This window comes from Nothoprocta perdicaria, unplaced genomic scaffold (assembly GCF_003342845.1).
Source record: "Nothoprocta perdicaria isolate Ctin4 unplaced genomic scaffold, notPer1 scaffold_140, whole genome shotgun sequence".
Taxonomy (NCBI): Eukaryota; Metazoa; Chordata; class Aves; order Tinamiformes; family Tinamidae; genus Nothoprocta; species Nothoprocta perdicaria.
The window spans coordinates 1,881,835-1,906,448 of NW_020454539.1; the positions used below are offsets into that span (position 1 = coordinate 1,881,835).

Consider the following 24,614-nt stretch of genomic DNA (forward strand, 5'->3'; position numbering starts at 1 on the left):
TCCCTGAATTCAATGGGGTCTGTATTAATCCAAAACAAATAAGAAACGCTGTCTACTGACAGGTTACTGACAGTTAATTTATTAACTATGAAATTTCACTTTCATAGTGAAATTTCAAATACTCCAAATACTCAGACTGCAATCCAACAGCTAAGYATCCACTAGTAATCTATAGCACCTCTTAATTTGCTGAGAAAAAAAATTTAGACATACAAATTGCTTGATGTATCATTCATAATTGTATGTGAAAATGTCATCGAAGTAATATCGTGTTTAAACATTATTTTAAAAACATAAAGTGAATATTGATGTTCTGTGCAAACCAAATTTACTCTAGACATACCTATCCATCTAATAAATATACAACAATTTAAACAGCAAGATTTCTTAAGTCCAGAAAACTCACCATCAAATATTTTTGCTGGAGAGTTAAGCATACTAATTCTTTCAAAAAGTTGTTCATATTTGCCAGTCCATGGCGAGGGGAAGGAAGAGGTTTTAAAGTGAAGGGTGTGATATTTGGGACTTGGAGACCCATGTGGAATGTGTTTTAAATACAGGCAGGAAATCCTTGGCAGGAGTTGCAGGAGTTCCAGGCACCCCAATCTGCAAAAGCCACATACAGCCCAGCCCAGCRAGGAGCTCCGTGCTGTTTCTGTGTTTGCTCTTGAGGGGACAAAAGAAGTAGCACGGTTGTCACAGGGAGGGAGGAGAGGGCCAGACTGACCACAGGGGTGCTCTGAAGTGCTTCTCTCAATGACGTAGCACCTATTGGTACACTTAGGTAAAGAGCTGGGTGATTCAGCAGAGCTAACATCTTTTTTGCTACCTTGGAAATACATAAAAAAAAAAAAAACACTTTCCAGGGTATTATCTGCAGCTGCCAGATAGGAGGCGAGGGTGGTCACCTGTCTAGAGAACTAACAGATAGTAGAAGCAACCTGCTTTATCTTATCAGCTACTATGCTTATTATGCAAATGAATAAGAAATAGAGAGCTTTAGAAGGAGAAGGGAGCAGAAAGGCAGAGCCACTAGGGGCTTTTAGAAGACCTCAACTCAAGATAAGTGTTGAATAACCGTTACACATGCAAGGGACTCATAGCAGGTTTTACTGGCTCTGAGGTACCTGGGCCAGAGAGATATAAAGCTCTCCYGCCTGTTCACCATAACTCCAAAGCAGTCAAGTCTTCTGTATTGCTGTAAATTGCCCATGATCAAAGGGAGCATTTTAAAACTACACTTTGGGCCTACCTGTGCTGATAGCTAACTACAACTGTGTGGGTCAAGTCAGAACATATTTAAAAGAGTCACAGCCCTCTTCCCAAACATCACCATTTTCTTTAAAAAAGGCAAAATGTTTGCTGGAAACTTGTCTCAAACACACTGCACCATCTTCTGAATAAGTCAAAAAAACCCAACAGTTAAGTGGGTTCAACTGCATCCAAGTTTTATCCCATTTGAAAGGGTGGGCTGGCTCTGCACAAAGAACAACTTTAAGGTCAGGTCAGACTATTCCCAGGAATAAACCCCAGGAGGAGCTTCCATGGGATACCTGCTGTTATGCAAATGCTACTTGCATAATAAGTCATGTCCTGCTAGCATCTCCAGTGCAGTCTCACTCATGCCCATGCAGGTAATAAACAGAGTCATGCTTTTTAAACCATGAGCACAGTTAGGCTTGTAAAATTACTCATTTGCCTTGACTCAGGGCAAAACTGTCCACTTCATTCTCCCACAGTTAAGCCTTGGGAACATTTTTCTAACTAAATTGTTACTGCTTTCCAAGGTTTTAAAATAAGACATGTTTCAGGCTCAGGTAGCCTAAGCAATACTACTCTTTTCCTACCTCCCTGAGATGGGAAYCTCGCAACCTGACCAGTGTATATAAATACCTAAAGGGACAGAGTGAGCAGAATGGGGCTGGCCYCTTTTCAGTGGTGGCCGCCAACAGGACTAGAGGAAACAGCCACAAACTGAAGCATCAAAAGTTTCACAGGAACTTAAGAAAAAAATTCTTAACAGTGAGGGTGACAGAACACTGGTACAGGCTGCCCAGAGAGGTTGTGGAGTCTCCTTCTCTGGAGATCTTCAAAACCCATTTGGATGCAGTCCTGTGCCACGTGCTCTAGGTGACCCTGCATGTGCAATGAGGTGGACTGGATGATCTCTAAAGGTCCCTTCCAACCTTAACCATTCTGTGATTCAGTGATTCCAAGATACAAACATCTATAAGGATCTTTCCCAGTCCTGAAGCACTTCTTAGGAAGTGTTCCTAACCACACTTGTACATGGTGGTGACAGTGAGTAACCTAACCCATTAAAGAAGTTTTAGGATGTGGATACACCTTCAATAATACTATTTATTGATATCTATATCAATACTATATATTGATATTGATATTAAGAGTTATCCTAACACCTGAAAATCACACCTGACTGGGTGACTTGTCTGGTCAGACAAAGAAAATTAATTGTGCCCAGTAATTCAAACCCTGCTTTGCTGGTGAAGTTCCATCACTGTTGTTCCATGTTGTTGGATATATGGCTAAACAAGGGTTTGAAGCCTTATTCTGCACTTCTAAATAGTGGGAAGGAGGCAGTTCACCACTCTGTTTCTTGCTTCTAATGCTGACAGCATGTTCATTTCCTTAGGATTCAATGTATAAAGTGAATACAGGATAGAAATTAAGGCTCAGAGATGGAGTGGTCTACACAAATTTCTGTCTTGGCCCATTTCTGCTCTGTAACCACTCTGCCAAGAATACTGCTCTTTTCCTACTTCCCTGAGATGTGTTATCTTTGTAGGACACTGAAATGTGCTTTGCAAATGCCACAGAGAAGAGGCTGCAAGACTAATGGAAGGCTAATAACTCTAATTACTGATGTTGCTGTGATCTGTGAATACATAATTCAGATACATGGTATACTTGACAGCAAAATTCTCAAGTTAACCAAATCTTTACCATAGCTTATGTTGCCTCTTTAATTGTCTAAGTTAGCTATGCTGGAGGCCAAGTATACTGATTTGATCTGAGCAGGGCAGGATTGATCTCAAAAGCTCCAATATATGAATGACTTCCCTGCATATAGACTACTCTGGCACACTTCTAGATGGGAACAGGGGAGATGTCCTGCCTCTAGACACGGAAGGAACTAAGAATGGCAAAGAAGCAACCAATAGGACACTAAATTAACTGATGTTCAATGAGGACTTTGTGGATTACAGAAAGAATCACATTTCTAGCTCCTGGTCAGAAGTTATAGTAGAGGAAATACTTTTCATTTTACAGTATTTCTTGTATACGCATAACAAGAATGCACAGCGCATCAAATTTAGGTCTATCTATCCACACCCATCTAATAGACAGTTCAACTGAAAAGCTTTTACATGATTTCTCTCTCTGCTGCTTCCCTTTTATAAATGATGAACCCAACTTGATGAACCATGACAAAGGCCTTCAAGGTTTTCCTCTGCAGTAATTTCTACTGTTACTTAATTCTTGAGGGTTTTTGGTTTTTTTTTTAATCTTGCTAGAAATGGAAATGCTGAGAAGGTGCTGCAGTTGCTGATACTAGTAGAATGGGAAATAATATCTCAGCCAGACCCATACTTCATGATATCAGTTACATAGTCCCCTCAGTCTTGAACACAATCTCCTAATTAGCCTGAGGCATGAAGTGGCCATCTGTGGGCATGTTCAACTCTGTTGTCTTGTCTTCTTAAAGACAAGAAATTTGACTGTTCTTGCATTATTGTGTGAGACTAAACTGTGGGCTTCTCTTCAGCTCTTGAGAAAAGCAGCTCCCAACTGCTGACAAAGTCAAGCTGGTGATGGCCAAGTCCAGTGCTATCCAGCTGYGCTGTAGAGTTGTCCCTTGCTTTCAAGCATCTGAGCAGGAAGGGGGCATAGAAAGCTCTCACAGACACCCTAACTGATGGATACTAAGGACTTTTTTGGACCCAGGGCACTGCACCTGCCTTTCAGTTTTCATGCTGCCTACTAGGCTATTTGCTTGCTGCAGACGTCCTGATCCAGTCAGGAAAAAAAAAAAAAAAGGATTTTTTTTTCTCTCTCACTTTCTACCAGTCAATATGGCATATGTTCCCACCTCAGATGTGGAGTGCTCAACTGCATGGCCATCCATTTCCTTCCTTTCCTCTTGTTAGACCTTTATGTTTGTACCAACAGGCAAAATTTGTAACTGCATGTAATATTCCCTATAGAGAAAAATGAGCTCAATTTAGAAAGTCATCTGTGGAAGTGGGGGGACCAGATGGGCAGTACCAGCCCATTTGAGCCATCTTACATTATGACTGGGACATACTGAGGTGGGAGGGTGGGTAGAGGAGGCTGGATGCTTTGGCATCCAGAGCTGAAATCTCTGGTTATTTTCCATGGTTTCAGATGAATAATCTACATACAGCTCCTTTCACCAGCTCCCATTTAACTCCTGTCTTTTCTTATTCCCTTCACATTTCTAAGCCTACCTCCTATGTCACTTCTCACAAAGATTCCCTGTACTTTGAGTGATTTAAGTGTTCCTGAACATTTCTGTGAGAAACAGGCACAGATCAAGGATCTGATGATACGCTCCTGCACAGAGCAGCATGTGCTCTTTTCCTCTGCTTGGCCACAGAGAAACACTGGCATGTGCATTTTTGTATGCACCCCATCGGTGCACAGAAAAGACTTGTTTAGTCAGCCCAGCAGGATATCATTATCTGCTTTCCTTTTTGCCTTTTCTCCAAAATGCTACATGCTTCTAATCAATATAGCTTTGGAAGTGACAGGTAAACAGCAGGCTGTGGGTGTTTGCAGGTCCAAGGAAGGAGCTCTCTGATCCTACAGCTCTTCCTGCCCCAAACAGTCATTAAGCAGTTTGCTGCCTCAATTTACCATCTATTTGTTATTCATAATACCACCAAATGTGGCTACAGTGTAAGCACCTCTTTGCTATTTATAGCATGTCCTGGGAGAAGGAACTGCTGGGAATTATTTTTGTATACAAATGCTTCTACATTTGTATACATATCTACAGAGATCTAGGGTTTGCATGTATTTGAAAGGGTTGCTGATAGACCCAGAAGGAAAGACCCAGTGCTTCTCAAGGGCAGGGGACAGGAATTACTCGTCCAAATGACTGAAATGAGGATGGACAGGTATTCTCATACTCTTGAGATCACGTGCTCTTTCCAGCTGTGTCTCAGGCCCATCCTGGGAGCAAGACCCAGCTGTGCATTTGGCTCCTTCTCTCCGCTCAATTTTCTACCCAAGAAGAGGCAGCTCCACAGCCGGGGGGAACCTTGTGTCCCAGTCAAGATCAGGGTCCAACTGCCCCCAGGGCACATGCCCCTGCAGACCAACATAGATTGAGCTGTGCCTATTTATCCGTCAGTGACAGGCCACCTTTGGAAGTGACAGAAAAGCAAAACCAGGCAGAAAGTGTAAAGCAGAGCTTACCACTTTACAAAGCAAAACTAGAGACAGTATTTGAGCTTAAGTAATGCTGAAATTGGTTTGCCTAACTGATATTTTTAAGATGCAGAGCTAATGGTAGAAACAKAGTAGTCATTAATTATATTGAGGACTTTTTCCTTTTCATTTTTTCTTATATTTTAGATGAATCTCTGATCCAAAACCAGCATTTCTATATGAATAGGACAGGTGATTTGAGTGCATTAGTCCCTGAAGAGATGACTGTAAAATAATCAGAAAAACACATAAAGTCTGACCAAGCTGTTAAAATAACTCAAGGTGAAATCTCCCCTYCCGGTCCCCAAATTTCCTGTGATGGGAGTGGCAAGGGTGGCAAGAAAAAGGGCTACCCCTACAGAAATTTTTGCTAGGCTTTTACATTAGATATAGGGCATGTAATGGACATGACCTCAGGAGTTTAGCTAGAGGCTTGTGAGATAGATTTGTTTCACAATTTACAGCAATCAGATAGAAATAACAGTTCAGAGTTGTTGGAGTTCTTGGAATGATGCAAACCTGATTATAGGATATAAATTTTTGTATGTGGATTCAAGGCATTTTAATTTAAGAGTAGAAGAATAGTAAGTCAGGCTGAGCATCAAGTAAATTGATTTAGAACGTAAATGAGATCTTCAAAGACACTATCTTAAAATCTCTCAGAATAGACAAATTACTGAAAATTGAAAAAGAAATATGCATCCAAAGGAATGGACTAAATGACAATCCATGGCAATCTATTAAATGATAATCCACATGTAAATGACAATCCATTTGTATTTTTTCACCTATGCTGTCATATCAGGAGAMTTTCCTGAAGGAGGGCTGAAGAAGCAAAGTAGAAAAAGGAGAGACAATGTAAACAACTTATTTTTTCTTTCCAAAAAAGAAAAGAAGTAGGAATCAGCCCACTGAATGGTTTCATTCAGTGATTTAAAGAAGCAGTCCAAGAAGTGTAAATTATTGAGAATTTCCTACAGGGTAACAGTGACATGACATGACCCAGGAATCATTCATGTATAATRAGATTTTAGACCTGCGTTAATTTTTCACTTCACTATAATATGTTCATCTGCYCCCATTTTACAACACCTCTATTCTCTAAACAGGAAATTTCTGCTACTGCACACTGAAATTTGAAAGGAATTTGGTGTGAATTAAGTCCAGTACATGAATAGTCTTTGATGCTGAGGATTTTTCTTTCAAGAGAGGCAATCTATAGAAGGTTTTATCAGGTTTGGAGGCTGACAAAGAGAAAAGCAGAGCACTGCATTATGGAAAATATAGGGCTGCACCTGCAGTGGGTCAGTGAGGTAAAATACAGGTCATCTAGCAATTTCTCATCTTCACCATGCTAGGCAAGGCTGTGTCATACTTATAACTGCAAACTGGATTTAGTGATTTGGAAAATATACCTCCACCTCAGTTGACCTCTGCTTTTTCCAATGTTTATTGTCTCAGCTGTGTCTGGTTCTTCCTGAAGTAAAGCTCAGGGTAGTGAACAAGAGTAAAGGACAAAGTGACATACTGGAACGGGAAAAGAGGTGGTTGGTGTGTACCATTATGTATATCAACCTTTCCAAAACGTCCTAGGCAAGGTCTCTCCTTTCTTCTTTTCTGAAACAGCTTGGCGCTCCTCTGCACGACCCCTAAGCTCTTTATTTCTCACACATACATTTTTACTTCCTGTCTGAAAGTAAAGATCCTGACATATTCAGCCTGATCCTCAGATCCTGATATATCCAACCTGAAGTACCACCCTATGTATTGCATGAAGTACCTCCCCCACTTATTCCTATGTGACTATGAGTACCATGTAYCCTATGCCCCTAAATCCTCCTACTCCCATTTCCAGCAAAGCCTACTCCCATGTAAGCCCTTAAACACATCTTCCTAATCCTGCTGTCTTGATTCAGCCAAAGTTTCCTGGCATGCACCATGATCTCTGGTATGCCTAGAYAGATACCCTCTTGCATCTTCTGAGGGAAATGCATCCCTTTTTATTCTYATTGGTTCTCATATGTGAGCATGGGGTGGAAAACACAAATAGAGATAGCTAAATAGGGTGGGACTCGTGACTAAATGCCACTACGCAGGTTCCTTTTTCTGACCATGTGAAGAAACAGCAGCTCTGGAAGTCTGAACAGAAAAAAATAAGCATCTTTCATACTAAAGTAGACATCTAAAGTAATTTAGGCAACTAACTCCTTAAAAGAGTCTCTCCACTGCACTGGAGGAGATGCTGAGCTGATAGGATCCAGTGCAGCTTTCAGCATTATAGACGAACAAAGTCTGATGAGGTGGATCTCATCCATACGGTCTAGTATACACCACCACAGCACACTTTGGGTATTCTTTGGCAGTCTGATGTTTCAGCACAAACAGAAATGCACTTCAGGGGATGATATTTTCAGTTGGGCAAATTATGTTTGTAATTTCACTTTAAATGAAATGACTAGGGCGTTCACTGCAATGTTGAACTGCCTTGGTAATAAAAAAGACAGCATAGCCATAAACATTTTTTGAATATCTACAGGTACTTCCAAAGATCCTGTCTACAAGAATCTGGGATTTATCTATAGATTTGGGCAAAGAAATAGTCTCTGATACAGCTGTGTTTTCCTGGGAACTTGGGGGACACTTKCCAGGCCACTGCTTCCCCCAGTTTCTGGTCTGTTAGCCTTACTTCTCCATGCTCAGTAAGGATATCAGGTCAAGCAGATGAGGTCTCGTTATAGCGTGGGCAGAACGCTAGGAAACTGCACCAGCTAACTGCAGTGGAAGGAKGTGTCTGCTCTTGTGCTCGACACAGACCTGACACTAACTGGATCTTTTTGTAGCCCCTCAAAGTCCAGACAGGCATCTTATCCAAAATGGGTTTTGTCTTTTAATCAAATTCATCCTTGCTGTGAGAGTTTGCCTCTTWAAGATGGAGATCTCTGCAGGGCTCTGCCCATTTTTATTACCAACAGAACAGGCTATTGTAATGCACTCTACATAGGGACTATATCCGGAAATCTTTTTGGATGTTACAGGTAATAATCGCCTATTTTGAATTTATTGCACCACAGTCTCCTCTGGTTCTTTTTCAGGTTCTCTGCCTATAATTCTACTATAATTCCTTGAAGGTCAACTTTTGAGATCTGGTGATAATATGTAATAAAAGCAGAAATTTGGAACTGATAGCTCTAGTGTTAAAACAAGAACTCTGTACATACGCTATCCTCAGGGAAGCTCCCTTCACTTCATATATCCATGTTTTCCCTTCTTCTGTCAAAACTGGAATTGATGAAAGGCAACTGAGAGTGCTTTGCACCACAGCAGTCTTTCAGCATTCTGCAAGATTCAGTCCAAAGTGAAAAAAATACTTATTTTTTCCTGGAATAAGCTGGTTGAAGATTGAATATGAAAGAAAAGGCAGTAAGTCTCTAAGATGATGAAAGGAAACATGTATTTGTGTGGTTCAACACCTCCCAATTAGTTTTATAATATTTATACTATGCCCAAAATATTGCCTTTAGTTTTTTAAGTGGATGCATAAATTAAGTTTTTTTTTCTTTGAATAAGAACAAGATATGAAAATTAAACAGAAATTTTCCAATCTAGATGACTAGCTGACTGAAAGCTAAATAGATTTTTAAAAATGCAGGTTGGCTGGCTGTTCCTCATTTAGTGCCATATAAGTAAATCTATCTTCAGAAAAATCCCCATTTGATGGAAGTAAGCCTTTTAAGAATGAGCACATTTTCAYAGAATAATTTTCCCATTAAAAAACAAACAAAAAAAAAAACCCAAAAATTCACAAATCTGGCTTTCCCAATAAAAGTTTTGAAAACAGCAGCATATTTTCCCRTCAATTCTTTTTATAACCAGTATAAAAATGTACTATAAAAAGGTTAATTTGGTCATGAAGTACTTCATACATGGCATAGAGACATCATGCATCTGGAACACGAGTTTATTCGCACATGCAATTGAAATACTCAGTGCCAATATAAGAAACAGCATTTTAAGTAATGTCTGTGACGCTCYGCAAGATATCAAGAAGTGGGGCTATGCTGCCATCAAGTGGACATTTGCTGAATTTTAAATTTCTTCCAGGAGTGATAAAAGATAACTAACACAGTTTCAGGACTGGAATAAAGACTTTGGAGGTTCTCAGCTCTGCATTGACTCAGCTGATGTCTGCAGTCTCACACTGATAAACTCTGCATTAACAGTGTACCAAGACAGATTTACCAGCAAAACTCTGGGAACTTCTAGTCATTCTAATAACAAGTGAAAAATCCATGTGTGATACACTCTTCACAGCTATAACCATATGATATTTAAAATCTCCAGTTATAGGGGAATCCTGGCAGCCTCAGGGTTAGTGGAAGAATCTCGGGGTCCTTTCAAAGTTCACATGAGGATCTGGCTCTAAGGAACCTAGTTCTTACAATGACACAAAAACATTATTCAAAATCTACAAGCAGACAGAAAGCCATGAAAACCAAACCAAACAAACCAAAAGATTCAGAACTGCAGTCTAGAAGTTCAGTTATGGTCCAAAAATTTAGTCGTCATGAGCATCCATTTAGTCATCATGAGCTCCATACAATTTCTGGCTCAAAAGGCAGACTCACATCACTTTCTACAGTTGTACTGCAAAGCTTAGCAAACTCCTGTCTTTATAGACAGTTCCCAATGGAAAAATAAAAAATAAAATAAAATAAAAAAAAAAAAAAGCCAGTGCAGCTCATTGAGATATTCTAATTCTCTTAACCTATGAAAGTTGCTTGATGACTACTGTTATTTTCCACATGACTTTAATGGAACAAATGAGCTTCACACTTTTTACAATGTTTATTTCTCAGACAAGATAAACTAGAACTTTTAAAACAACTATGGGAACAAAATTGAACTTTTGCCTTCATTCACAACACTGTTTTCTACATAGTCTAATGAAATATGTGGCCTAATTGCTATCACTTTTATCACAACACTCTCACTAAAAATCAATGCTTAAAAAACGTGCACACAGACAATACTCCCCTCTAGAGGCAGAAATAAAATTTGCAGCATTCAATACAAGAGTGTATCGTTTGTAAATCACACTTACAAAAAAAAAAAAGGAAAAAAAACTATGAAATGCAAGACAATTAGAATTATTAAATCATTCCCTACAAAGAACATTAATATCTATGAAATTTGTTTAAAGAGTGTGTTATGTTCTTATATTCAGGCAAATAAGTTTAATATTATGCATATATAGAGGCCTATTTTTTTTTACATTTCCCTAGCAAAATACACCCCAACAGCTTCTCTTGTAAAAGAGAAGCTTTTACAAGAAGCTTTTTTTGTTTTCTCTTTAGCACTACCAAATTCAAAATGCAAGGAATATTCTTTCCAGTTGCAAATAAACATATTTATAATAAAAGCACACGTACTGGCAAGTGCTAAACCTGGAAACTTATGCAGCTGATCTAACATGGTATATTTGGAAGCCAAACAAGAGAGAAAGTCACCACTGACTTTGCTGCTTTCCTCCTCTTCATTCAGAGAGCCAGATGCGAGGTTGCAAGAGCAATTCAGGCATCTCTGTCAATGACAGAGGGTCCTTCCACAGACTACTCCTACGTACAGGCTGGGAAACACACAATTCCTCCTTGGAAATGAGGGAAATAGAGAACTAAGAGAGGGCTGCCTTCAAATCACCGAACACTGGGAACCAAAGAGCCCTGCCAGGAGTTGCAGGAGACAACAGGCTAAGCCCAGTAGCATCAGCACCACAGTGAGAACTTCTCCCCTAAAAGGCCCTATGCTGTGTATCTTCTGGAGAAATACCACGCTAAGTCGTGCTGAAGAGCTGCTGCCCTCATCAGGAGTCCCACAGCGTACAGCAGCAGCTGGTGGAGGTTGAGTGCATGGCACAGCCCTCACCCACAGCTGGGAAGGGGAGCCCCAAGCCATCTTGCAGCAGGACTTTTCTCCCACTGCTGAAACGCCCATCGTGACACACTGGTGTCCCTAAAGTGGCCCAGCTCCTTACACGGTACCAACCAGCCTACGGACTTTGGTTTGAATAGAATAGCACGTGCACTTCTTACTAAAGTTATTATTTGCAATGGTGGAGAGCAAGATATTTTAAAAGCTTTGCACTCTGTTTCTTATCGCATACACCATGGCTGGTGGGAATTTATTTCCACACACATGCACACCCACACTCAGAAAAAAAAAAAAAAGAAAAAAAAAAAGCATCATGTTTTTTAGGTTAGAAAAGCGTCCTGCATCTTCCTGGCATACTGCAASAACATCAATCCAAACAGCCTTACCCTAAAGCTTTGACTGTTTCACTTCCATTCCTAAGGCCCATATTCACCCTACCTAACTTTTACAAGTCCTCCTGGGATATCAAGATAAGGCTGCTGCCCTCCTGCTCCCCAAGCTGTCATCCAGGCAATGTGTTCATGTTTCCTTTCTGAGAAAATGAGGGGAATAAAGAGAAGCAGGAAGATGAAGCAGTGGGAAGATGTCAAAGGCTGGGTCAAGGCCCCATTTTGCTCTGGCTGCATGTGCTGAGCAGGACATGGGTTTTTCCTCAGTATTCTTACAGCCTGTGGCACCTATTTTAGCAAGTCCACCRCAGTCACAGCAGAGGCACCTCCAAAGAGCACTTTGGATCCAAGGGCCTAGTTACCTCCTAGATTCACSTCGCTCCACTAGCCCCGGTGAGCCAGGTAGTTGTTGCCAAATGGCTCTGTGCCTCACTGCATTTCTTTGATGCTGCAAAACCCAGAGTTGCCACAAAAACAGCCTGCCAGCTGTGAATCCAGCACCCAGTGCAGTGCTTCCTTCCAGGCTGTTGGACTGATTTGGACTTTACTTACCCAAGTAATTTACACAAATAATGAGGAATCACTTCTGTAGCCGTCTCTGTAGCTGTGCTAKTGTGGTCCTAGCTCCAATGAGACTGGTTTTAAGGCCTGAGTTGCCAGTATTTTTGTGAAAGGCAGGTTTCTTTTCTGGTGCTTTTGACTTGCATTCCTCTAAGCACACACTACATCACCGCATCACTTCGGGACTTTATTGTTGCCGAGATCATTAACTCAGTGGCCTCGTTCTACCACGCTGCAGCTCTAGCGAGGAGTTCGCACTCCTGCTCGCTTGCTGCATGCTGGCTGTCACTTCTGGTGCAGGCAGCTCCCAGGCTCTGTGCCCCCTTGCTCTTATGGGGATTCCATGTCCAGCCCAGCTGAGCACAACAGAGCAAGTGCATGAAACACAGACACTTCACATCTAGCTTTAGGCTCCTAACTGCCTTACTGGGTCTCAGACATCGTTCTGCACTCATATACGATAGGCTTAGAATAACACTTCATTCCCCAGTGGGTTTTTCCTGTAATCTCATCTGAAGTGTTGTCCGTATGACTATGCTTTCAGAGAAAACCCTACTGAAGATATAAGGCAGTCTTAATTACTACAGCGTAATTACTTTCAATGAGTAAATCACCCRACACTGATGTGGGATTTGACCTGAGAAGAATTTCAGATAATCCTCTAACATCACCGATATTATATCTTATATCTAGGTTATGCAATGATGAGGCTYGACAGTATCCTCTAATCAGATGAGGAGCATGACCCTGAAGAATTCAGACACTGAGCTGCTTCTCTAACAGTATAACATGCCGGCTTTGTTTTCAGGAATGCACTTGCTAAAATAGCTTCAGCAGGCTGCTGGCTTATTTCATTTATCCCAGTGATGATTTGCCTATTAGTGAAATTGAAAAAAATTATAATACCCGTGTCAAGAGTTCAGGATGTACTGCCCCAGAACTAGCTATGAGTTTCTGGCCTTCAAGACAGCCCTCTTGCAATCAACGCTGCAGGTGCAAACACAAATAAGAGAGTACAGATCCTCATTAAAAAAAAAAAAAAAAAAAAAAAAAGCTGGACTGTATCATCAGATCTGTTGAGAATATGCCTTCCATTTAATCAAAGGAAATACTTAGGCACTGGCAGTATTCAGAAGCTACAAATTAATTGGTGCTTGTAGGCAGTGATTATGTTTTCCACTTTTCTTGGTATTCACACAAATGTGTGCATACTATGAAGCTAGCTGGGAAATCGTGTCCGAAGGAATCAGGGTGAGCAACTACCTCATGGTATAGAGCAGTGTGCCATCATCCTCGAGGCGCAGAAGCTTGTTTGGAGTTGTCATGTTGTGAGCAATAGACTTCTTGCCGTTGTGGAAGAAGGTGTCAGGGGTCCAGATCTTGCTGGCAAGCAGATTGTTGAGCGGCAGGCGCTGCATGGGTCCTTTGAATCGAAGCCTTTCGTCCTTCCAGCTTTGCCGGAAGAAAACGTCAATGGTGTATTCCTGGCAGCAAGAAGCAGATATATTATTGCAGGATCTGATCGGAAGCTGTGGTTCTGCAAAGGATTTTAGCAAGGAAATACAAGCAAGTTAGGAGTCATGGACAAGTGCTTACCATTTCTGTGTCTGACACRGGACCAAAACTGGTAACATAGATGTCTGTTTTCACCTGAGTTATTCTCTCTGTAATAAATACAGGCTCTGAGTTAGTAATTACACTAAAGCACACATACCTGTTCCTGATGTATTTCCCTCTTAACAGCTTTTGAATCCTCTAACATCCACCCACCCAAAATCCGAAATGAAGAAGGTGTTTGAGGAGGAATCAGATCCCAAATCAAATATCTACCTGTTTTGGAAGACAGACTATGCTCTCCTCCTATAGTCAGAGGAAATGAACAGACCCTTTTCAGGTGAATTTCTCAATACTTCTGACCAGTTTAGATGCCTAGTACAGGCTGAGATGAAGTGTACCTTAGAAGGGCCTATTTTATCTCCACTGACTTGGGTGATTTGCCCAATTGCAGACATCTATATTATAGACGTCTAAAGCTAGGTGAAATTAATTCTACCCTCAAGACTCTGAGTCTTTCTGGCATCCTTTCAAATCCAGGACTAATTTAATTTAAGGGCAGAATTTTCAGAAGTTTGTTACATAAGATAGGAGCATCGAGCCCTATTTTCAAGCATCTCTGAGTAAAGTGAGAGGAGCAGGAGAGAAAGCACTGAAAGCAATGTGTTGGTCTCACAAGATGAAGGGGTGGGGGTAGCCAGAATAAAAAAGGKCCAGGAAGAACATAACAGATGGTTTACACATGGGAAGAAGATGAGAGAAATCTGGAGGAAAGAGAACTGAGGAAGGGCTCAACAAGGTTAGAATGGCAAGTAACTATTCACATGTTACGCTTCAAAAATAGCTGCTATAGAGGTTATTTAAATGACGTATCAATACAGAGTCACTGCAGCTATCCAAATATGGATGGTTTGGGGTTCTTTTAACAATAGATTTTTTTGTTGCTGGCATCGTTTCATACATGCKGACTGGCAGGGAACCTTAAGGTAACCTGCAAGCACCCTGCCTGGCTCACCTTGAAAGAAAAGAGTACAAAACAACATCAGCAAAAAAGTCAGCTGCATTCAGTTACAGCAGACATGTATCACGCAAGCCTAATCCAACCTCATAYGACTTCACTGAGTGACAAAAATCTCCAGGAATCTTTGTACCTGTTTGCAAGGAGACGCTATATTCTGCTCTACATTTAGCTAATTAAACACCTCTCTCTCATCAGGCCCTGTCCCAAAGGCAGGTAGCCACACAGGAGGGCATCAAGAGAGGATGTTCTAAAACATCCTATCAGCACAACCAAAGTGTTGTTCTACCTCCCAGTCCCGGGCGCAGCCGGTTGTCGTAGCCGTCCAGCAGGCCGTCCAAGATCCTGGTGAATATGGTGATGTTATCATTGGTGTCCTCCTTCGCCGGAGCTGTTGGCATTTGCGAGAAGCTGTTTTATACAAATAAAAGGAAACACGTCAAAGGCTGTGCCTGTCTCAAGAGGCTTCCTCTGGGCACTGTAGTTTGCAGGAAACTTCATCTCTGAGACCCTGCTCTCTCCCCTGCCTGCTCAGGGGCTCATAGGTGACATGGTCCTGGTGCCCCTACTTCCCTGGTGCTGGCTCTTGCACGTGTCTGTCCCTTTCAGGGACCAAATTCAGCCCCCAAAGCTAGCAGAAGTTCTGTATTTTATTATTATCSTTATTATTTCTCAGGTTAGCTCCCCAGTCATTGCAAATTTCATCAGCTCACAAAGAGGCTCTTCMAGCAACACGGTTTTGCCTACAGAGGCATCTCCAGGCCAGCCTGAAGGTGGCCCTTTAATCCTTACATGCCACATAAGTTCTCATTTCCACAGTTTATGTAATTCCTTCTCACAATGGACTCTGTGCTGATGGACTCTAATTTCATTCGAGGGTAAAGAACTCTCATTGCATCTAAATGTTCCACCATGGATCATGGTGATACCTGAAAAGAATATTGCAGTACCAAAAATACAGTCCTTCATCCTTCCTTCCTTTTCTTCATAAACTACCCTTCCCTCACGGTACAAAAATAACAACAATGTGTAGAAGACTTAATTCTGTATCTTTTGGGCCAAGTCTGTTTTCACCCTTTGCTCGGTGTGAACACTTCTTTAATTTCAGTGATATGTATATAAGTATTTCAGACATGGTCCTTTAAGCAAGCAAAACATCCCAGGTTTGTATGTATTTTTGCTTTTCTTTCCTTTTTTTTTTTTTTTTTTTTTTTTTGAAAAAAAATAACTTGTCTGCTCAGGTATCAGCATCAGCAAATCTGACCAACTTACGAGTTTGGCTTGCACAGAAAGTACCCACAATGATATTCCTGGTATCTGCAGTGATACAGCCCACAGCACAACCACAACTGGCATTTTTAGATCTATTTGATTTTTGTTTTCAGATGCTCATGAGAATCCCCTGCACACCAATGCCTTGGCTTACCTAAATAACAGACAGCAGTCACAAAAGTTTATCTACAAACACGCTTCATCCGCAGCCAGCAATGACTGTCTCTTGAGATAGCAAGTGCTTATTCAAATTTCAGCTTCTGCTGAAATTGCTAACCAATGCTGCAGCTGCGACGGAGGGCATGTTGCCCCACTAAGAGCCATATTCCCCACACACACCCTGCCAATACACAGAAGCTACTTGCACTCAGATGTCCTGAACTGGATATAAACCAGTAAACCAAAGATATATAAAGAAAAAAAACATATTTTCTTATTACTAATCTCCAATGAAGTAAACAAGTGCATAAATAGAGAATCTCAAAGCATTCTACAGGCATTCTACAGGCAAGCATCCTGCTTGCCTTGCAGGATGCTTTTAAAACACAGAGCAGGATTTACAAAAAGAAAGACAAGGGACCTCTATTTGATTTTACTTGTACAAGGTTTACACTGAATATGAGCTCCCTGACAACCCTGCAATCATCTGGGCACAGTCTGGAAGTTTTAGGGACACGAGACACGGTGCATCAGCAGCCAGGTCCCACCTCAGAGTCAAGCCCAGATTTAGGAACCCCCATCCTTGCTTCAGTTCCCCTTATAGTTTGTGCTTTTTTGCCAAGAAATAAAGGGTTTCAGAGCCTCTTAGGAAAGGCAGCAGGTCAGCACTGCGGGCACTGGGCCTGTGGGGATCCCCAAAATGCTGGAGTACAGGCAGGAGCTGGGCAGAGAGGAAACCTGGTAGCAGGAGTGATGCCATCGCTGCTGTGACACCTCTGCAAGTTGAAAATAGCAGAGCCCAAAAGCACTCAGGAGCTCCCCTTTGCTGCAGGCAGAGGCATACCTAACACTTTCACCTGTGTTTCATGCTATGCCATCTCTCCACGGTCTAAAGACTGAATAAACTCTTAATTTTCATTGCTGCAACCACAGTTCATAGCAGGTAACTGAGGTAGATGACATTACAGATTTGTTTGGCTAAGATAACATATAGTTAATCCAGGACATGCAAACTAATTGAAGAGCTCTCACTATCCATGCACACTGGACCATTCAGGAAAGCAGACTACATCCTTTTTTTTTTTTTTTTTTTGTCAAACATAATGAAACAGAGTCGCTGTGTTAGAGCTTTAGCTGCAAGCAGCAGCCTAATGAATATGGAGAGGRCACGTAAGTTACAGAGGTTCTTCCTATTCAGTGACAATAACTAATGTACTGGTAAAACCCTAGAACACTGCTTGCATTCTTTGTCATTTATTTTTAGCTTGTTTCCATAAAAGAAAACAGGCGTGCATCACGCAGCCTGCCTGTCCTACCCTATCAGCCTACGGACCCACTTCCACTCTCCAGCACATCTGACAGAGGCCGGGAGATCAAACTCTATTTCACTCTTTCAAGTTTCCTAAGGAGCGGCAGTTGGACAGGAGGAGAGCGACCCAAATTAGTGCCTCATTAAGTAAAAACGAGAGGTCAGCAGGCAGCTATTCCCCCTGGCCCGCCGACAGGGCCAGTCAGCACGCATGTGGCTCAAAGCCAGCCTCAGCAAAAGCAGCCCACCTCATCGACAGCAATTAGGGAAGGGGAAGAGGCTTTCCTATGCTTTTCCCAGCGTAGAAAAGCTGCTATGAGATACGGAATGCAGAGGCAAGATGCAGGTCCTACAAGGGACACGACTCCTAGGGATGCTATTAGGGAGCTGGAAGTATTGCAAGGGACAGTGTGGGGACAATATAGAGGTGTGGAAATCAAGCTTTGCTAGTTTCTCTGCTCTTGGAAAAGGCTTGTAATTTCTGTAAATAAGACTGAATTCAAAGCTAATTGTGCACAGAGGCAAGATTTCCACTGAGCTGCTTTTGTAGGGAAAGCACAGAATATGCCTAGTTCTCATAATCCTCTCCTGAATCCAGCAGGAGTTGCTTCTTGACTATATATGCCTTGCATAAAACCAGTGTACACACCTCACACACTTGCATATCTACAAGAAAGCCTAATTAACAGTTTAAAATAAAAAAGAAAAAAAGAAAAGAAAAAGGATAGAGAAATGACTTAGGATGAAGCATCACAGAAAATCTGCACTTCATCTGTACAGCAGCAATCCAATTCAGATTTGGCAGATCACTCAAAAAGAAGTCATCTGATGCTGAATTACAGAGAAATGTCAGTATTACTCAAGTTGCATTTGTAGATGGATCACTGTTTGTCACTAGTGCAAACTTATTTTCCACAGAAAAATAAGCATTTGGTTTATATTTTTGAGATTTCTTATAAAATAGCAATTCATATTTTGGACTAAGTGCTGAAGTTTTCTTTTATGACATAGGAACATTAAATACATTACATGTATTTTTGTTTATTAGATATTATAGCTTTATGAATAGTTATAAAACAGTGATATCCTCAATTAATTATTGCCTATTGATTAATTACTGACTATTGTCAATCAGCCGCCAAAGCTGTTTTGTGTTTTCCCAGTTATTTTGTTTGGCASTCCTGGAATAAAAATAAATAAAGTAAAAGAAAAACGTTACAAGATGCAAAAAAAAAACAAAGATAATTAAATTAAAAGGTTATAATAAAAATAAACTAAAGCAACAAGGAACACTTTTATTTAATAGTGCAATTTCTGGATGACTGTAAAAACAGAAGCCACAAAAAGTGTGATCAGTGTAATATCAGGTAACTCCCTAAAGATGCTCTGTTCCATTTTCCGATGATTTCATCATTTACCATGTTAAACATCACTGCCTTTAGTACCATTTAGTCAGACTCTTGACAGATACTATTCATAGCTTAGCTGCATTAAGAGCAAAATGTATTCGTAGATATTTCATGATTTTCCCCCAAACTTTGAAACATAAAGGGAAGTTAGATGCTGGAAGATAACTGGGAAATACTTCGCAATGGAAGAAGTTGCATTTTTTCCTCTGTCTCTTAAGAGTAGAGTTTCCAACAACTTCCTTTAAAAGGATCAGAATTAAACCAAAACACTTAGACAAATTAATAGTTTGTGAGGAAGACAGTCGAGAATGCTTTTACACACTCTTGTAACACTGTCACCTGGCCAGAAAACACAGGAAATGGCTACATTTTTTAAAGCGAACTTCTTACAAGYCCTTTCCTACTTATTCTTGATCTCTAAAACTTTTGATATTCTGTAAATCTGTGCAATGAAAATTTAATTCTTTCAAATCAGGTAAGAAGGATAGAGGAGAGGAYTGGCTTTGGAAGTATCAAACTCAAATGATCTTTGCAGATCTTTAAGAATAATCTCATTCTTTTATTTACCACGGGCAATATTTTGCTTCCTTCTGAAAATGAGSAATTTGTGATCAGTGGGCTAATTCTTCACGAGGTGATATCTCATAATTCTCATTCCCTGTACCTTACGATCCCTTTCTATGTCCTGAATTTCACAAGAGTTCCTGAGTGCTCCCAGTACCCTCAGCTCCTCCAGGTCCCTTACCTGGGACATTCACCAGCAGCAGCATGTGCTGCATCTGAGCCAGGCATGTAGAGAAGGAAAGACCATCAGGATATAAATAAATTAATAAATGGGGAAGCATAACTGAATATATGCTCATTGTCACAAAAAAAAAAAAAAAAAAAAAAAAAAAAGTCTAGAAATACTGGGAAGAACTCCCTAGCACCTGGCAGTAGTTGAAAGGGGATAATCCAGCAGAACTAACAGTCCAGGGTGGTAGAGGCTGACTTAAAATAAATTCCATGGTCTGAGGGAGAGGTATGTTTAACCTAAATAGCAGGATTATGCTCTTAATGACAGAGATTGCGAGTTAGTAGAAAAGTATGTGAAACTATATAGACACCCCCACAGACCAAATTCTTACAGTGTACAGAAAACCCTCATGTTGGCCAGAGCTAGAATTAAGTGGGATCTTCTGCTTTCCACGTTCCTACTATTCTATATGTTATTAGCAGATACTTGAGGGAAACATTTTATGGATGCTTCCCATTAAGACCTCTACTTATGTAAGCTGTGTTTAAAACCAATGACACCCGTCCCTACTAATTTGCGCTAGTCAATCTCAAATCTGGGGGCTCTACTCACTGAATTCAAAGGCAAGAAATCGGGATCTGTCTCATCTGTAAACATTCCTCTCTGTTGTATTTTGTTCTGAATGATTCTCTAGCACTGTTTAATTTCAGTACAATGGTGAACTATCTTGAAATACTTGAGTAAAATATCTTCACCCATAGCATTACACAATTCTAGGCTTAAATCAACTAAGYTTGAAAAAACTTTCACTTGTGCTGGATTGTTTATGCAGAATTAGGTTTGCAAAACCCTCACATGAGCTATCATGCAGGGTTCAAATACTGTTCTCCTTTGCTCTATACCTCTGAACTGCAATTCAAAGATTTTTTTTTTTAAAACAAGTTTTCCAACTACCCTTATAATCCTTCTCTGAAGCCTATTGATGTGGACAACTCTCAAGTCATTCCATATTTATGTTAACCATTAATCAGAGACTTTTGCTGAGATTTCTGAAGTAGCCTAGGAGACTGAGATGCATAATTTCTGTTTATTTTACTGCGCATTGTGCATCAAAATCCCCCAAAGTAGCTTTGACTATGCCAGCAAAAACCTGTATTTATGATTTAATATAAATAGGGAATGGTTGTTGAATATGAGACAAATCTCTGCCTTCATCTGTACCTCTACTAGTATTTTGCTTTTAAATACAAGCTCTTTCGACCAACCATTTTTATTTAGCACACTGCACAACATGCTGCAATGCAACTGCACATTCCAAACACGGATGAAGCTAATAAAAAAGAATCTGATGGCAACAGTAAATATAACCAGCACAGGACTTTGGATTGCAGCAGTTAGTGTACCAGGCTACATGTAAATTGTACCACTCTGTCCTCAGAGCCAGTCCCAAAGCACTTAGCAAATTACACTTAAACTGCTTCTGCCTCTGAAACGGGGAGGCTGGAACAGCCTCTGTCTTTTGAGCAGGGTCAAAATTCAGCCCCCAGGCAGCATGCGAATGTGCGGTGAATTGGAGCTGCTTATCTCTGCAGGCCCAGACTAAAATTACTAGATCAGAAATGGGGGGTCAGAGGGAGGAAGGTTACGTGATAATCCCATTTTCGTGCATAGAGGCTTTCTGACTAACTTACAGAAAAGAAGTGTCCTGCTTTCTCAAAACTGTCCTGTTCCAGGTATTGAATGTGCGGTCACGACTCCTACCTGGGACTTGGAGCCGCTATTCACTTTGTAGCAGAAACCAGGCAGTTAAACCCGCTCTTCAGCAGTTTTGCATATCAATGCCTCTGCCAGAATGAGTAACACACATCAAGAAACAGTGTCATCTGCTGAGCCCCACACTAAAAAGGGTGTGCAAAGCTACTGATGCTTGCTCCCTTTTGCAGGCTGCAGAGAACATCGGGAGAGTCTTAAGGTCACACTCCTGAGAGTTTCCTTCGGACAGCAATGATTTGGTAAAGCACTACCTTACCAAGACAAGCTAAAAACATGTCCCACTTTATCTAAGTCCTCTTCATTTCTATCATCCTGATCTCCTCTTTCAGGATCCAGTGAGAATTTTGCCTTGGACACCACAGAATGCAGTTTTTCCAAGACGACGCCTGCAGCTGCTTGGATTGTGCAGTCCCAGCTGTTCGCGCGCTGTGCTGTGGTCACACGTGTCTAGGCAGCTGTGCAAGGTGCACAGTGGAGACCCAACTCAGAGTTTTGCCTGCCCTATACACAGCCACCTCTCCAAGTTTGGTCTTTCTTCTAATTCTAACCCAGAAAGGATCACTTTGGTTGAAATAACAAACTGGCTACCTTTTAGTTCCCTGCTGTAGGAAGATAGAATGGGTTTATATGTGGGAAATAAAAAACAATTAGGGAAGTTTTTTTTTTTTTAGTGCAGCATAATCATAAATAATGCTCCCTTCCAGAAAGCAGAACCATCTTGCACTTGCAGGACCCTTGCTAAATAATATTTTATCAAGACTCATTTGCTTAGGCTGATTTTGCTGGGTTCATGAAATCTCTGGGATAAGGTAGAACATGTAAGTTGCTTTTTTCTCTTCTTTTTTTCAAAAGCTATATCAGACATATTTCTTCAACACAGCTTTAAGAATACTTGAAATGCCTCAGGAAAGCAACCAAAGGGAGAAAGAAAATAAAAAAAAAAAGGAAACAATTCTTTGTTATGTGCTTTGTGGAAATCAAATTTCCAAGCAGCCTTTCCGAGCAGTAAAGGCTCTCCCGTACTTATTAAGAAGGCTGTACCAGCTAGAGGTGCACTCTGAGCCCTGGGAGCCGAGTCGGGCTCTGCTGCCTGCAGCCCGCACTTGCCAGGTAAGGGGGAAGGTGACAACACTCCTCCTCGCAGCCACTGGCAGTAGTAAGCACCACAGCGCTGCACTTCGCAATGCTCAAGACCATAAACACATACTATATATATACTGAAATAGTGTATATATATAGGTATAAATATAGTATATGTATACAGTGTGCATATATATAAAAAACACATACTTTATATGTGTGAATACATTATATGTAGCATATATAGATACATATATATGTATGTGTGTATGTGTATAGCATATATATACTTTTTTTTATATAGCATACATCTGTGTGTGTATATATGTATCTATATATATATATAGATAGACACATACGCAAAAGCATCACCATCTGCAGGCCTGGCCTCTCCCAAAGCCCCCCTGCAAGAGCAACAAGGGACTAAAGGACCAACACGAGCTGGTTGAATCTGCATAGGGAAGATAACGCTCCCTTTCTCTCAGCATCAGGACACTGAGATCAAACACAAACCTACTTGTTTTGTTCTGCTCTTCTACATCACATGGAGCCAAAGCTTTTGGCTTCTCTCAAAAACCCACAGCAAGAAAAAAAAAGGTCAAACGCAATTGGCAACTTACCCAAAGTGACTGACTAAACTCATGGAAACGTAGAAGAGGAAGAAGTTTTTGATCATGATAAAGCCAGAGAACATCCCATTGTCCATTCCAGATCAGATTAATCGTGTAGGCAGTTGGCTTGGGAATGGTACTGCTGCACACTTCGTTCTTACGCTGCGACAGTGCAAAGAGAAAAATTATTACGCATCCAAAGCGCAGGATAGACGAGTTCAGCTACCACTGCATCTTTTGCTATCTATGTTTTTCACAAACTTATCTAGGCTTATGTAAACATCATCTGTTTATGTAAAATTGTATATCTTCAAGGACATGTTTTACCTTCTGCTGACAGCAAACTATAAAACGGGAAAAATTCTCTTTTAGTGGCCCACTTTGCCTTTCTATTTGTTCCTCAGGCAACTAAACAGAGAGCCATTCACTGCTTTCCAAATGCCAGTTTGGACCCTCTACCTATTCAACAACTTCCACACGCCTGCAAGCCCAGGGATGTGTGCAGCCTCCGCAGCCCTTCCTTCCATCACAATGTTTTTTTTCCTCCTTTAAACACTCAACTTCCCTTTCCAAAATCCCAGCTAAAATGCCAAGAAACACCTACAGCTTCTTGCAACTCAAGCTGCTGATACATGACTGAGTAAAAAAAAAAAAAAAAGGAGGAGGGGGGGAAGTGACCTTCCTTGCAAAGGCAACATAAACCTCATGCTATAGCGCGAAGAAGCACGAAGAACGACGGTAACAGAACCGCTCCAGGGACTGTCGCTCTTGGGGTACCTGCCTCAGCGGCCACATCGCCAGTTTCAGCACTGGGCGCTAACATTTTCCTTCGTGCCCATTTAAATAATAAATAAATAAATAAACAAACAAACAAATAAAGAACGGGGGGAGAGAAGATAAAACGGGGGGAGATACTGAGGATTCCCCTTGCTGTGGACACCCCACTCTGCCCTCCCTCCCTCCCATGGGTTGCGGGGGGGAAAAAGCCCCCAGCGGGGCCGCTCGCGTCTCCCGCCGCCCCCGCGCTGCCCCGCTCGCACCGCACCGCTCCGCTCCGCACCGCTCCGCTCCGCACCGCTCCGCGCACGGGGCGCCCCGGCGGCAGCGCCGGCGACCGCCGCCCGCTCCGCTCCCCGCGCGCCGGGGTCCGCGCAGACCCCGCTATTCCGCACCGCCCACGGGGCCCCCGCAAAGTTTTGCGCGTCCATGTGCGCGGCGCTGCGCGCAGCGCCTCCGGCCGCCGACCTCTCCGCCTTACCCGCCGCCCGCGGCGCGGAGCGCTGCCGAGGGAGAAGTTGCCGCTCGCGGCGGCGCGGAGCGGTGCGGAGCGATGCGGAGCG

The 24,614-nt window shown here is 41.6% G+C and overlaps 1 protein-coding gene across 2 annotated transcripts in view; it reads right to left on the minus strand.

The window, feature by feature from the left end:
- The window catches only part of GABRA5 (gamma-aminobutyric acid type A receptor alpha5 subunit), a 55,519-nt gene that overhangs the window by 30,387 nt on the left and 518 nt on the right, over positions 1 to 24,614 (minus strand). For both annotated transcript variants that reach the window (XM_026034265.1, XM_026034266.1), the window contains exons 2-5: positions 23,284 to 23,436; positions 15,215 to 15,336; positions 13,950 to 14,017; positions 13,617 to 13,837 (exon numbers count right to left, since the gene is read on the minus strand). In XM_026034265.1, the coding sequence (XP_025890050.1) occupies positions 13,617 to 13,837; positions 13,950 to 14,017; positions 15,215 to 15,336; positions 23,284 to 23,369 (497 nt within the window). In that variant the 5' untranslated portion in view covers positions 23,370 to 23,436. The remainder of the gene's footprint in view (positions 1 to 13,616; positions 13,838 to 13,949; positions 14,018 to 15,214; positions 15,337 to 23,283; positions 23,437 to 24,614) is intronic.